Raw genomic sequence first — 15,821 nt, forward strand, 5'->3', positions numbered from 1 at the left:
AAAAGTTGGCAAAAAGGAAAAAAAAGTTTTTTTAATCTAAATTTGAAAAATTGGCTTTGAAGTAAAACAAAACACCAAAATATGGATTGAGCAGTTGAACTGGTACAAAAAAGGAGAAAAAATGTGCCAGATATTTTCAAGAATCAGTTGTAGGTTCTGGCATCCAAAAACCCGAACAGTTTTAACCATTAACCTCTAATGGGACTATTGAGTCATGGACTTGGTTTCTAATCTCTGCTCCAACAACAGCTTACCCTATGACCTTGGATAAGTCATTAAACTTACTCTGCTTCAGTTTATCCATCAGTAAAACAAGAATAACTAATAAAATGAATCTACTTCACAGAGATGTTTTAAAGAACAAATCATCTTAAAACAACAGCAACAACAGCTCTTTGAGATCTTATAAGAAATATCACTGCAGTCAATACATGCCTAACCCCATCAATGCAGAGGAATCACTCAAATGGAGAACAGAAAATCCTAGATAATTATCCCAGCTGATATAGGGTTGGGGTTCTGAGGGGCTAGTATGGCCTCCTTCTAAGAAGCAAGAAATGGCTTCTGAACTGCATAATCAAGAGCCAACCAGAGAAATCTGAAGGGTGGTGACCAACCAAGGCAATGCTACAATGACTCATTCATTCACCCATCCAAATATGTATTAAACACCTTTGTCCTAGAACTGAATTTCTCTCCCCACCCCCTTTTCCTATGGGTTTAAGAATAAAGGTGAGCCAAGCCCAGGCACTATACAGTGAGTACTATGGCAGAGAGCCATCTCCAGCCTATGGCTGGATGCTCAATGCAGGAGGGGACCCTGGAAAAGGACAGTCTGAAAATCCTCTCCAAGCTTCATACCACTGTGACATCTACCTCCCAGTTAGATATAGTCTTTCTATTTCCTCCAAATGCCCTGAGCACAGAAACACAGAAGTGTGTGTGTGCACACACATACACACACAGTGATTCTATACTGCTGTATTAGATTATACCTATTTATAAATATGTTTCTATGTATAATATGAAATCATATTTGTTTCTTCTGCCTTTCATTAGGCTGCAATAGACAGCTCCACTCCCTAGGAAGAAACCTACTGTAAACCCATTTGTGGCTCCTGCCAACCTGGTAGGAAGCTTCCCCGTGACTCCATCCTAGTTGGATTGCCTGCAGAGCATAAGACCATACTTAGGGTGCAGTTTGGGGGCCTCTAAAGCAGCTGAGCAGGGTCTGGAGGGCAGGGAGTACACTGAAGAAGGGTACTATGTTCCTAAGTAAAAGCTTAAAAATACCTATAGGACACACACACAGATATGTGTACAGATGAAAAAGTACAGCAAGAGCATATTCATTTATTTATAATCTAACACCAAACTACTACCACCAAGACAAAAATATAGTGGCATTTTCCCTCCACCCCGTTCCTATGCCCCAAACCTCTTCAAACCCTTTGGTGGCTTCTGCCACCCCACCCCGTTCCTCCTCTCACCCATGCAGGCTGCCTCGGATACTCATTTTGACCTGATTTCAATTCCATCTGGTCAAACGTGCTGGGAAGAGGGGAGGGGAGAAGGAGAAGCATATTAGGATTTGCCACTGGGGCTAGACCTAAGCCGTTGAGTCCCAGCCACCCTCCTCCACTCTAGGGTGATCCTGTGGTGAGGAAGACATGGAAAGCTCCAGCTCAAACCCTGAGACAGAAGCCAGAGCTGCCTGCAAACATTTTCTGAGCGTCTACAATTTGTCAGTCTCCATCCATTTGCAGCTCTCGTTGAGGGGCCCTGGAAAGCTCTGCAGTAGCTTCAGGGAGAGCTATTAATTCCTCTCAATGTGTGAGGCTATTCCTTCCTGCCTCAATCCTAACAGGGAGTCCCTCTTGTCTCTTTTTTCTCTACCCTTCTGTTCCTCCCATAAGCTCTGCTCCTTCTTGACCTTGAGAGCCCAGCAATGTGCTCCCTCCTGTTACTAGCAGTCTGGCAAAGACTGTGAGAAGCAGGTTCCCTGAAGCTGGGGTGGGGAAACGAAGAGGCAAAGTGACAACGGAAGAGGCGAGACCGAAATTGCTGGAAACATCCCTTGCCATCTCCTAGTACTCCACAGCATAAGAGCAAGTGCTCATCACACCCAACTGGGGAAAGCAGCCCAGCCCCCAGGTTGCAGAGGAGATGTTTTGGCCAGTCACCTTTGGTGATTCCAACTCTGCAGAGGGAAAACCTGCAGAGGGCCTGGCCCTGGACATCCATAGGAGGCAAGGTGGGATTATAGGCTATTTTACAGGAAAGAAAAAGCAGACTTTGCAGATTTGGTAGATTAGCCTACACACGAGGCAAAAGAAAACAAAACATCCAGCTCTTATTTTGGGCCAAGATTGCTTTGTCTCAAGGATCCAGATCCATGGCCAGGCAGCTGGAGGAATACTATCAGCTCTCCACCTGGGATGAGAAATACCTATCCAACCCCTACACATGGCTTGTTGTAGTAGCCCATTCTCACAGCTCTTTACCTCTTTCCCCTTTGTTCTTGCTAAAACTCTTAGTTCTAAGAGAAGGAATCAGACTTGCAGACTGGTTGCCCGGACTTCGGGTGTGTGCTGAAAGAAGGGAAGGCTCCTGCCAATGACAGGTGCCACGCAGGTCTTAGCCTTTCGTTTACTTGGGGTGGGGGTACTCGCTGGGCAGCCCTTCCCCCAACTGGCATTCAGTGGCTTCAGAACAGTTGCTCCCGGCATAGCCCACAAATGCAATCGCTCTTCCCCAGCTGCTCCCTGCGAGCTGCAAAGTTGACGGGGAGAAGGCAGGGTCCGAGATGGGGGTAGGGGTTAAGGGAATGGGACCGGGCACCGAGGAAGGAAAGAGGAGAGGTACTTGCAATCCTATGGGGGTGCGCCCCTCATCACCCATTTGCTTCACTTACCATCTCACTGTAGGCATCCTTGCTGAGCCTGGGGGTCAACTTGATAGTCCCCATGAAAACAAAGAAGAGTCCCAGGGCCACTGAGAGGGCCAGGATAGTTACCGTTCTGGGGGATGCCATGGGGTCGCCAAGGCAGGTCCCAACTAATCCTTCTGGTTTGCGCACCCGGTCTGTCGGAGGCGCAGGCAGTTAGCACAGGGCGAGCTACAGGGACGCTGCGGAGGCAGCAGACAGCTAGAATGACAAAGGGAGAGGAGGGAGCTCGGGAGAAAAATTGAGAGATCGAGATTCAACCACTCTCACTACAACAATCGCTGGGTCCTAATGCCCTACGCTTGCTCTTTACAGGCCAAAAGAACAGTCTCAGAGTTAAATAAAACCCTAAACTGAGGCGATAACTTCAGATTTTAAATGGGAAGAAGGTAGGTTATGCTTCGAGTTCAGTCACTGAGCGGACCCAGGAATGAGGAATTAGGGAAGACGTCCTGTCTACCGCTTCCCACCAGGCACACGTTTCATCTCCCCTTCCCACCTACTGTCTTTTAGTCATTCACTCTCTTTTTTCCACCTCTCCCCTTCTTGCCCCTCTTCCTCTCCCTCAGTGAAAACATTAGTCCTCAGAGAGTTATTGCTTTTTGAAGTTGGTAACACTCTAGGATAGAACTGCAAAGTCCTCAGGCTTGACGGCTGCAGAAGACCTTATCTTCCTCTTCCTCAAAAACCTTTAATGGCTCCCATATTCAAGTAGTTAACTCCAGAGTTTTTAATTTGGTATTCAAGGCCCTCCACATCTTGCCCCCTGTCTCTCTTTGGAGATCGATCTTTCAGTGGCTCCCACTGCCATATTGCCACCCCTCTTCTATCTATTCATGGTTCCATACAACCTGAGCCTTCCCACCTCCCTTACCTTTCATCATTTCCTTCCCCATCCCCTCATTCATCACTCTTCATTAATGTTCAACCTTTTCTTTAATGTCACCTCCTCCATAAAGCCTTTCCTGACCCAGTCCCAGCTGGATATGATTTCTCTCTCCTCCGATTTTCTATAGCAATATCTAATATATATTGACTGCAGTAGGTGCTAGACACTGCCCTTTACTTGTATTAACTCATTTGATTTTTACAGCAACACTTTGAGCTAGGTATGACTCTCCATTTTATGGATGGGAACACTGAGGCCCAGACAAGTAACTTGCCCAAGAGTATACAGCTAGTAAGTGAATAGCCAGGATTCAAACCTGGGCAGTCATTTCTAGAGTCCGGGCTCTTAACCATTCTCTGCTGACTCTCCCATAATATTTTGCACCATTACTATGGCACCTACCTGATATTGCTTAGCACTGTAAGCACAGACACCCCCAAACCCCACACCCCCACAGTGTTGTCAGACCCAGAAGTTTCAGGGTTGGGATCCCAGATCTGCCTGTGTGAAAGTGGATAAGTCACTTAACTTATCTGAGCCTCCATTTCCACATTTATAAAATGTGAATGAAAATTCTGCCTCAAAGATTTGTTGTAAGAATTTCATATATGTAAATTGCCTAACACAGTGTCTAACATATAATAATACCTCAATGGATGTAGTTCTCTTCTTGCTTCTTCTGCTGTCCTGATCTACTGGGCAATTAGATTAGACTATAAGCATTGAAAAGGTAAGAACTGCTTCTAGGTAATCCCCATAGCACCTAGAACAAGGCCTTTTTGTGCACCAGATCCTAATAAATCTTTGTTGGGGGAACATTGATTAATTTAAATGTGAATACTTCTGGCAGTGGTAACACTAAGATTTAGGAATCATTTATACCTTATGATGAAAGAATTTCAGACTCTTCTGATTACGATTCAACCTATAAATTACTGAGTGCCTAAAATGTGCATACAAGTGAGTTGGTCCTACATTGAATATGGCAGTAAAACGAGCACTTAGGGAAGCCTAGTAACATAGTTAAGCAACCGATCATTAATGATGTGTATATATATAATGTCTTTCCTTTCAAATTACATGATAATGGGAGTAATACATATTCATTATAAAAATGTGTAAAATACTAAATAATATAAGGGAAAAATAACTCATGATCCCACTGTGAAGAGATAAACATTATTAATGTTTTTATTGGTCAATATTTTAATTGACCTTTTTCTTAAACACCTCTATAAACAAAATGTATATAAATTAGTTTTTCAAAAAATTAAAAAAAAAATTTTTTTTTTACATTCTAAGTAGTTTTTCAAAATTTGATCCTACTATATAGTCAGTTTTATACTCTGCTTATTTTCACTTGTTAGCATTTTTCCTTGTTAAACTGACTTCAAAAACACAATTATTTTTAAAGATTGTATAATACTTTAGCATCATTCAAATGTCTATAATTGATTTATTTTCCCATTGCTAGATATTAATGTTGTTTCCATGGTTTTTGGTTCTACGAATAAAGATGTGATGCACATTCTTGTATATAAATTTTTGTCTGAATGCCTGAATTTTCCTTAGGATAAATTCCTAGAAGTTGAATGGGTCAAATTTATGAACTTTTCATATGTACGTATGAGTGTCCTTCAAAAAGATTGTGAAAAAATAGATTTAAAAGATAATACAAATTTTCCCATGAACTTTTTGAAGACCCCTTGTACACATTTATATATATTTATGCTTGTATATGTTTTAATAATAGTTAATATTTACTTATCCTTTAGAGGATGCTAAATGACTTGTATGCATTGTGAGATTAGTACCTGTACTATTAATTCTCATTCTATTTTTTTAAATTAAAAAAAATTTTTTTTAGGAGGTTCATATTTTATCTCTCTGTGACATATTTACAGTTGAATGTAAATTAAAGGCCTGCTTGCACACCAAAGCCAGGTCCTTTGGGTGGTTCAGTCAATGAGGTAAGACCTCCAGCTGGCTCACAAGAGAAGCATCCACTCCTTGGCCCAGGTTTTGGAATTTTGCCAGCCTTGAGCTCATCAATAATTTCTTCAATATCCTTAGGTGTCAGATCCTCATAGTAGTTGTCATTTATTTGAACCATTGGTGCATTTACACAGGCCCCTAAACATTCCACCTCTATGAGAGTGAAAAGTTTGTCAGGTGTAGTCTCCCCAACCTTTATTCCAAGCTTTTTCTGAATGGCTTCCAGTATGCTGTCAGAGTTTCGAGGCATGCAAGGTGTAGTAGTGCAGACCTGAATGTGATACTTTCCAACTGGCTTTCGATGATACATTGTATAAAAAGTTGCCACTTCATATGCTCTCATTGGAGGTACTTGTGAAACTTCTGCAACCTTGTTCATAGCGGAGATAGGCAACCACCCATTCTGCCTTTGGGCTAAATCCAGGACTGGAAGCATGGCTGCTGCTTTATGCCCCTCTGGATAATTTTTTACAATTGCCTCTATCCTCTTATAGTTTTCTGGTGTGAAATCAAATGGAGTGTCTGAGTTATTCTCAGGAGTATCACTGTGCACAAATAAGGCTCTTCCAGCTCCATTGTGCACAACTGTCTTATGCAAATTCCTTATATGTCTTCCCCACTGGGCGGTGAGACCAGCCGCCAGGGGCCTGGAGCGCCATGCTGCAGAGAAGACCTCTTCATTTTATGAATGAGGAAACTGAGCAAGGAGTGGAATAGCTCCCTGAATCCAGAGCAGGGGCCATACCTGTACAGATATTCAACTTAAACATGTGTTGTTTCTCAGTTTGCTGCTGCTTCTTCAATTCATTTAAAAGATATGTTTAAAAGACTCAAAGTACTTTCCAGAAAGGAAGTTTACTATCTCATCTGCAGTATGGGAGAGTGTGGGCATCATCACATCAAATCTGCATTGAGAATTTCAGTGTGTTTTTTAATCTTCAATTTCATTTATTTAAAAGTTTGTATTTTATTGATTATTAGTATGTTAGAACATGTTTTCATATATTTATTATTCATACATATATCTTCTGTTTATATCTTTTTTCCATTTTTATTTTTGAGTATTTGGTGTTTTTGGATTGATTTATAAGAGTTCTTTATAGCATACTGACATCAATTATTTGTTTTAAATACTTTTCCCAGTTTGTTTGCCAATAAATTCGAAGGAGTCAAATCAGTTTTGTTCACTGCTATATTCCCTGCCCCTAGGAGTTGTTTTTTGGCGGGGCAAATGGCCAGCATGGGGATCCAAACCTTTGACTTTGGCGTTATAACACCACACTCTAACCAACTAACTGGTCAGCCTCTCAACGGAGTCAAATCTAGCAATACCTTTATGATTTGTTTCCATTGCTTTTATGCTTAGAAAGTTCTTTCCAATCTTGAGGTTAAACTTTTGCCTATATTTTCTTAAAGCTGTTTTATGCTTTCATTTTTTATTTTTTTACATTTAACACTAATTCTGTCCTTGTTGGTTTGTGGCACTCCCTTTATTGTAAATCAGGTTCTTATCTTTTTACTAGGTCAGTTTAAGACTTTCTGTTCTGTCAACTTGTTTGTTGATTCTTGTGACAGTACTAAAATGTTTTATGTATCATAATCTGTGCGTATATTTTAATATCTTGTAAGCCAACTCTCCTATCATTATTTTTCTTTTTCAAAAATTTCTTAGCCATTCTCCCCTATTTATTCTTTTAGGTGAACTTTAGAAACACTTTATTAAGGTTAAGTAACTTTGAATTTTGACTGGGTTGAATTAAACATCTAATTATTTTTTAAAAATTGATGTCTTACAAAATTTAGTTTTCTCATCCAGGAATAGGGTACCAATTTCCATTTATTAAAATCCTAGTTGTTAAGAGATACACAAACATCCTTGTTTTCTTTGTGTAGAACCTATGCATTTTTTGAAAAGTTATTCCTAGGGATTTTATGCTGGAATTTTTTGTGTGTGTGTCATCATGAATGCATTTTTCCCCATTATGTCTTCTAGCTGGTTGTTGCTGGCTTACAGAAAAACTGTTGATTGTTCTTCAGCCACTTTGCTGAACTATTTTCTGAATTCTTGTTAAATTTTTGAGTATTTCAATTGATTCCCTTGGGTGTTCTCTGGATAGACAATCAACTGCAAATAATGATGATTTGTGTCTCCCTTCCAATAGTTATTCATCATTTCTTTTTCACATCTTCCTGTATTAGCTACCGGCCAGCTTTTAACATTTGCCTGGCCTGGGGCAAAAATATAGGTGGAGGTCCACTCACTAGATGTCAAGGAGCCATTAATTGAAACACAAAGAGAAGCAAGAAAGCCCATACTTATTACTACTGGGAAACAATCATTGTTATGGAAGAATCTATTGCTATTGAGAGAGGAAGGATTTGACAAGTTAATTTGTCTTTTCTCTTACTAAGCACTTTTGCTGCTCAAATTCTCTCTGTACTCCCAAGAAGTGTCTGACATCATCAGCAGCAGCATAACTCACAATGGCATTTGGAAGCATTTGCCTTTTGTTTCAAGTACACAGATCAAGAGATAGGAAGTATTCCCCTTAAGTTCGAATGATGTTAATCATGAGAGAGGAGACTTAGGGCTACGTGTTGTGCTGAGCCAACACTGAGCACTGGATCCTAATGACACAAGTGCCTGTGTCTTCTTTAATAAATTTATTTTTGAGTATTTGTAATATGAGTTATCCTCTAGCATAAGCCAAAGGGCAGAAGCCCCTCTTGCCCAGGTCTAAAGATGGTACTGGTTACTCAGAACACTGTTAAGCACTTGTAAATAGCAGCAGCCTAGCTTTGTCCTTGACTCTAGTGAGAACGTTTTTAGTTAGTAGAGAGCTATCCTTTACTGAGGGTTCACCATGTGTCATGTGCTGTGGGACTGTGAGCATAACTGACTCCATCTTAGGCCTTTACTGCTTGTTATTCCTTTGTGAGAACTTTGCACATAAAGTTATACAATAACTAGGGGAAAGGAGTTAGAACAATAGATAGGAATAATCTGCTGACTGTAAAAAAAAGGAATGATTAAGTACCGGTGTGGTGACAAGCCGGCCTGGCCACCTGCATCAATATTTGGTGCTAGTAATGTTAAGTTTGCTTATGAACTACCCATATAAACCTGAGCCCAGTCTTGAGACAGTGCAGAGAGGAGTTTGGCATATGCATTTGGGTTGTCGCCTGACCCATTACTCTGTAAGTTACCCTGTAAAGAAGTTCTTTGCTTTATTGCATGGAGTGGCCTATCTTGTTTTCGGCCTTGGGATACTTTTCTGGTTAGGTGGACAGTATAGCACTTGATCCACCTTTAGACATGTGCTATTTTAGATGTTTTACATACGTAGTCTCATTCATTCCTTACAACAACCCACAAAAGTAAGAACTGTTATTAGGCTTTTATTGATCAAGCAATTTGCTCAAAGTCACATACCTATATGTTCCTGGGCTAGGGTTTGAAACTTAGGTTGATCTGAAACCAAAAGCCCATTTTAGTAACTACCGTGTTCTTACTAACTTTCATTTTCTCATTTATTATAATACTGGCTATTGCTTTGAGATGATACTCTTTATGTGGCTCTGAAGGTGAAATATGGGTACAATACTGGATTTTTTTCTTTAACTTGAAACAGCTGAGGTCCAATACCTGGTTTCTACAAAGAGGTTGTCCTCTTTTTCTCTTGGGGCCTGAGAAATTCTGCTTTGTTCCACTTCATTTCTTACATCCTAAATCTTGGATTCTTGTAGGTTTTTGCTTCAACTAAAGGTCTCCAGGTGTTGACTGCATCAGGGGTCACAAACTCACACTCCTACAGGGGATAAGGAGTTAACAAATGTGTAAAGCTAGTAAGATATTAGGCAATAGACATAAGGTTTTTGTATTGTGACCCCTGAATACTCTGGAAATTTGGGGGTGACTGCTCATGAGGCCACCAGTACAGGCCATCATGCACTCTTTCAGTGGTTCTCAAAGTGTGGCCTGAGAACTCCAAATGGCCTATTATTTCCTCAGGATACTTCATAAGCTGCTCTCAGAGTTTAAGTTTACTTCATTTCTGGTTTGCTTTTACTTGGTCTTTTATCCAAAGATTTCCCCCATTCGTTATGAGAGGTTTACTGTGATATGTACCAGGCAGATGTTCTGTGGAGTCTTTTACCTTATCACAGTGGACCCCAATGAAAGACTGTGAGATTCATAGCAGAATGGGTACAACACCCACATCTCCCATAGGGTCATGGCATCATAACTTGCTCTGTAGGCTGAAGTGGGAATGCCTTCATTTTATCAGTAGCTACCATCTAGGAAGCGATCACTCTGTGCTAAGCATTGTACAATTACAGTGCATTAGGTATATCAGCCCCTTCAATCCTCATGACAGTCTGTGAAACAAGTCCAGCAGATTCCATTATGCTAATTTTTATAGACGGGGAAATTGAGGCTCAGAGGTTAGGCCATTTGCCCAAGGTCATCCTCTCATAAGTAGCAGAGCTAGAAATAGAATCTGCACGGCAGCAGAGCCTGTTTTCTTGACCGCTGCTGGTTCTTAACTTTGGCTGGCATTAGCATCACCTGGAAATTTGTTTTTAGTGCATGTATCTCGGCCCACCCACAGAGATTCTGATGTAATTGGAATAGGGTGAGGTCTCTGGCACTGGTACTTTAAAAAAAAAAAAGCTTCCCAAGTGATTCTAATGTGCAGCCACACTAATGAACACTGCACTATATTTTTGCTTTGTTGCTTAAAAATTCAGTGACCTCAGCTGTATCTCAGCGAAATACAAGGCACAGATGGAAAAATTAAAGTGAAAAGAGAAACAAGGTTATGGTAAGGTGTTATGTTCAACTTGTTCTCTCTGTCTACTGTAGGTAATATATATTCTTTATATGGTAGGTATGAACAAAGCTCTGAGAAGAGCTTGCATGGTAACGGCCCCTTCCTCGCCTTCACTAGATAGTGCTAATCGAGACACTCCACAGAATCGGGCTGAATGTGTCAGTTATAGCAAAACCTCAACTGACAGGTAGCTATAGTTGGCAAATACTGCTCTTTGATTTTAACTTTTTGAGTTACTTCCAAAAGTGAACTAAGATGACACTGCACATGCATCAGCTTATGGTAGCAGTCAGGACTAAGTTAGAAGCTGACTTAATCCAGGATATGTCCAGCTCTTTACAAAAGTATTGTGTTCTCTGAGTGTAGCTTATGTGCTGTGTTCTCCCCCAGAATGGAGTCTCTAGCCAGTCGTCTGGTCTTCTTAAAGAGACAGAAGCAGATCAGAACTTCCCCCCAGGATCCCTATACAAACCATCTATTGAGCACAAATTTCTTCTTGCTTCATTACAGGGGTAAGTATACTCCTCTGCCCTTGCCAAGAGGCAGTGGAGTACAAAACAGAGTGTGATCCCTGGTCCAGCAACATCAGTATCACTTGGGAACTTATTAGAAATGCATATTCTCAGGCTTGCTGAATCAGAAATTCTGGAAATGAGACCCAGAAACTGTGTTTTAACAAGCCATCCAGGGAATTCTGATGCACACTAAAGCTTGAGAACAACTGGCTAAAAGACTAAGAGTGGAGACATGGGCATTAAATGTCAGAATTCAAGTTCCGGTTCCACCACTTACACGTGTGACCTTGGACAACTTACTTATCCCTCATTGTCTCAGCCACCTCATCTGTAAAATAGGTATCCACATGGGGTCATGCACATAGAGCATTTAGCAAAGTACGAGGCACAAAAGAAGGATTTGATAGCTGTTGGATACTCTTATTATAAGGGCTGTTCTGGATAATCACTTTCATTTTCAACATGATTGAGTTTCTTTGGAAAAAATTCTAATTATTAAGTTCAGAAACCAAACACCACATCTTAACAACTCGATGGGGATGGGGCAGAAAATATTTTATCTACTAGTTTCATCACAGAATCATGGAACATGAAAGTGGGGACGTACCTTAAAAGCAATCTAGTCCTACCATCCCATTCAACCCAACAATGGCTCCTGAAGGAAATCCAGGTGCATAGCATCAGGAAAGAAAGCAGAGACATGTGTCTTTATCAGGGGTTTGCTAAGGATGATTTGAATTAAATCGAAAGTAAAGCCTCTAGGTAGTTGCAGAATTTGTGCCCTTGGGCCATTTACCTTAGAGAGAACAGGGGACGGAGCCAGAACAGCACCATGGGAACTACCTTGAAACAATAAATTTCTGATAAAAAAAAAAAAAAGAATTTGTGCCCTTGGTTCTGAGTCCCAGGCATAAAGCTGAGGTTCATGTACTGAAGTCATTCCAATGTCCAGCAGAGCATAGGATGGATGTTCCTATGTTATGTCTCTACATCTAGCTCTGAGGAATGAGCCACCAGTATTGGAATGCTATTAACATTGAATTGCAAATTTCTATACTATAAAAAGCAAAGGGTTGGGACCTTATTAAGTGAGAAAATGAACATGGCAACCAGCCATGCAAATGTAAGGTAGTAAATATCTGTTACCCTAGAAACCAGAAGTGTAAAGGTAGCTAGGTAGTTTGACAGTTTCTAGGGTAATTCCTCCCACATACAGCATAAGAATGTTCCTATTACATTAACTCTTTCACTACATGCTCATTGGACCTTACTTGACATTCCACTATCTCCTCCTCCTCCTAAAAGACTTCCTCTATGACTTCTCTATTTTTGTAAGTGGCAGTGACATTCTCCTATCATCAAAAACTGTTGATGTGTCGGTGTTGTAACACCAAGGTCAAGGGTTCGGATCCCCATACCTGCAAGTTGCATCCCCAAAAAAACTCTTCATGTGTATCAGCAAACTGAAGGGCCCCAAAAGCAATGTCTATCTCCAACCTAAGAGAGACAGTTTAGAAAAAAAATGAGACACATAAATCAGGAAGTGATAGATTCAATTGAAAAATTGAAAAATTTTTAAAAAGGCTCACAGTAGATGAAACTAGCCATCTAACTCTTCCCAGAAATGACTTCTGGTAAATATAATTTGTAGATATATGCAGATGAAATTAAGATGCTTTCCAATACCTCACCTGGGAGCTACCAATATAGAATTCAATTCATGTAAGATGAGCTGTTACCTTGGAAACTGTGACATGTAATGAGGATAGTAGGCAGGTAATATTGTAATGACAGATTCTGATAACTAGAGATGGTGTAGAAGAAAAACATTGGGGCATCTTTAGATGGCACTGTTCAAGTAACAGGAACACTGGTCTAGTCATAAATAACCCAATCAAAGAACCCCCTCAAAACTATTCAGTTCCATTTGTTCAAATTACAAGTGACTGGCAGGTGTGACCCTAGACAGTAGATATTCCTCACTGGCATCTGGCATGTAAGCCAGCCTCCTGTAAATCTGCTTAGTACAAGTTAGTTATGCAGTCTAATCACTTCCACATGAACTGATAAAATCTAGTTTTCAGTTTCAGAGTCTGGACTATGGGGGCTTAACCGAGATTCATCAACTCGCTTTTTCCTCTATTTTCCTTTTTTTTTATTATTATCAGTGTAATGCGTATTCACTGTAGAAAGATTGGGGAGCACAAAAATGGAAAAGAAGCCAAAAAATGAATCACCCCCAAGCCTGCTATGAAGAGGAAATCACTGTAAACATTTGGCACATTTCCTTCCAGTCTTTATTCCAGTGCATTTCTTTACACATTTAACATCATACTGAATGCACAATTTTTGTTATTTTAAATTATTTTTTAACAGAATCAAGATGGCAGAATAGATGGTCCCCAGTGTCACTCTCTCCCATAGTCAACCAATTTACAACTATTAAAAAGCAACGACTTCCAAGCTGGGGTGGCAAAGCTCAGGGGAAGAGGAGGAGAGACCTACAGAGTTCATGAAGGCAGGAGAAGCCAGTATGAGAGAAAGAAAGGACTGTTCCAACCATTTCAAGCCCCGACCACTTCAAGGCTGGCCCTGGTGAGCACATGGAGCAAGAGCTGGCAAAAGCCGCTTTTGTGCTTTTCATATGAAGTTGTTTGGAGGCTGCAGAGGAGAAGAGGGCCTTGGTGGCTCCCAGGCCAGCAAGACCACTAACAGGGTTCCCATGGACCCACATAGGAGTGAGGGGCCACAGACAACTGGAAAAAGGAGCTACTCAGAGGCCAGTGAGGCCCATGGCCCATACTATGGGAAGTGTTTGGAGTGTGGGCAGTGGGGGAGTGTCGGGCTGGGTCACTGACCCTTCAAACCCATCCTGTGCAAACTGGGTCACAGACCCCTCATATGCAGGTTGCAAGCTAGGTAATTGGAGAAAGATCCTGGGAGCTGTTGACAAAGTTGACATGCTTTATTCAGATGCAAGCTCAGCCTCCAACAGATCAGAGCCATTGTCTTTTATACTAGAGTCAGATAACCAAGAAACACCTGGGCACACACACGCAGTTAACGTATTTACATCAGACAGGCTGAGTCATGCTGAGCCAGATATGAGGTAAGGGAGCCTGACCAGTCTGTCTCCATTTTCCTCACAGGGAGACAGGGGAACATTGGGGCACAGCACGGACAGCTGATCTGCCCTCCAATCAGCACAGGCCCACTCAGTGGAGACGGGTCAGGAATATAGAACTGCAAGGGGTGTAGATTGCTGAAAGGACTCAGGCTCAGACCAGAGTTTCCACACAACCCAGGTGTACCAGACCTCACAAGACCCAGAAGTGCTTACAAAGTCAAAAATTAAAACCCGAGCTGCACAAAAAGCCTTCCCCAGAGAATCAGCAGCAAAGCAGCAATTTAGCTCAACTACAGGGCTTAAGTGCTGGTTCCCACAAGAAGTTTCCCCATTTTAGAAGTAAGCAAAGGGCAACAAATTAGTTCCAGTGCAGAGTTTAAGTTGGTGGTGTAGCTAATAATCCAACACAGAACTGAAGGAAGACACAAAACACCCACAGATCAGAGACAAAGTTGATATAAACCAGTAAAGGTCTACTACCACCAGAGAACACCTATGAAACGTAGATGGACTGGAAGCCCCTCAGGCTCCCAAGCTGGGCTGCGGGGGATAAACCAGTAAAGGTCTACTACCACCAGAGAACACCTATGAAACGTAGATGGACTGGAAGCCCCTCAGGCTCCCAAGCTGGGCTGCGGGGGATAAACCAGTAAAGGTCTACTACCACCAGAGAACACCTATGAAACGTAGATGGACTGGAAGCCCCTCAGGCTCCCAAGCTGGGCTGCGGGGGATAAACCAGTAAAGGTCTACTACCACCAGAGAACACCTATGAAACGTAGATGGACTGGAAGCCCCTCAGGCTCCCAAGCTGGGCTGCGGGGGATAAACCAGTAAAGGTCTACTACCACCAGAGAACACCTATGAAACGTAGATGGACTGGAAGCCCCTCAGGCTCCCAAGCTGGGCTGCGGGGAGGGCTGAGGTCCTCAGCCACATTCCTCCGATGTCTGCATCCAGCCCAGTGATGACCGCCAGGCCACTGTCAGAAGTGCCCTGGGCTCACAAGCTGGGGTGATGAGGGGCCTCGGGCCTCAGCCACACCCCCCCGAAGTCCACATGTAGCCAAGCCATGACCCAGACACCACTGGAAGCCCCCTGGGCTTCCCTGTTGGAAGGAGGAGGGTGCCACAGGCCTCAACCCTGCCCCTCTGTTCCTCTTACTCTCACCCTATCCCCTCCCTCTTCCTCTCTACCCCTCCCCCCAACTGCTCTGCAATATCTTAGAATGTAAAAAAAATAATAAAAATTTTTATAAAACACAAATTCACATGAATAATTATATTCTAGGACTTTTATGATTTAACTTTTTTTGAGCTTCAACTAATTCATGTGGAATTTCAGTTGGTGCATGGTAGTTGGGCTCAAATTTTAATGGGCATCACCTGGGATACTTGTTATAAACAGATATTCCTGAGCCCTAACCCTTTAAGATTTCCATTCAAAATTCGCACGCACACACACACACAAAAACCGGGGGGGGGGGGGGGGGAAAAAAAAAAAAAAAAAATCT

At 41.8% G+C, this 15,821-nt stretch overlaps 1 protein-coding gene across 1 annotated transcript; it reads right to left on the reverse strand.

The window, feature by feature from the left end:
* Positions 1 to 5,693: 5,693 nt before the first annotated feature.
* Positions 5,694 to 12,937, reverse strand: LOC103607466 (NADH dehydrogenase [ubiquinone] flavoprotein 2, mitochondrial-like). The gene is made up of 5 exons (XM_008591970.1): positions 12,921 to 12,937; positions 12,600 to 12,678; positions 9,555 to 9,640; positions 8,240 to 8,336; positions 5,694 to 6,504 (listed from the first exon to the last, which is right to left on the reverse strand). Exons 1-5 carry the CDS (start codon positions 12,935 to 12,937, stop codon positions 5,752 to 5,754), a joined length of 1,032 nt encoding a protein of 343 aa, XP_008590192.1. The 3' UTR covers positions 5,694 to 5,751.
* Positions 12,938 to 15,821: the final 2,884 nt, after the last annotated feature.

Source organism: Galeopterus variegatus, unplaced genomic scaffold (genome assembly GCF_000696425.1).
Source record: "Galeopterus variegatus unplaced genomic scaffold, G_variegatus-3.0.2 Scaffold7450, whole genome shotgun sequence".
NCBI lineage: Eukaryota > Metazoa > Chordata > Mammalia > Dermoptera > Cynocephalidae > Galeopterus > Galeopterus variegatus.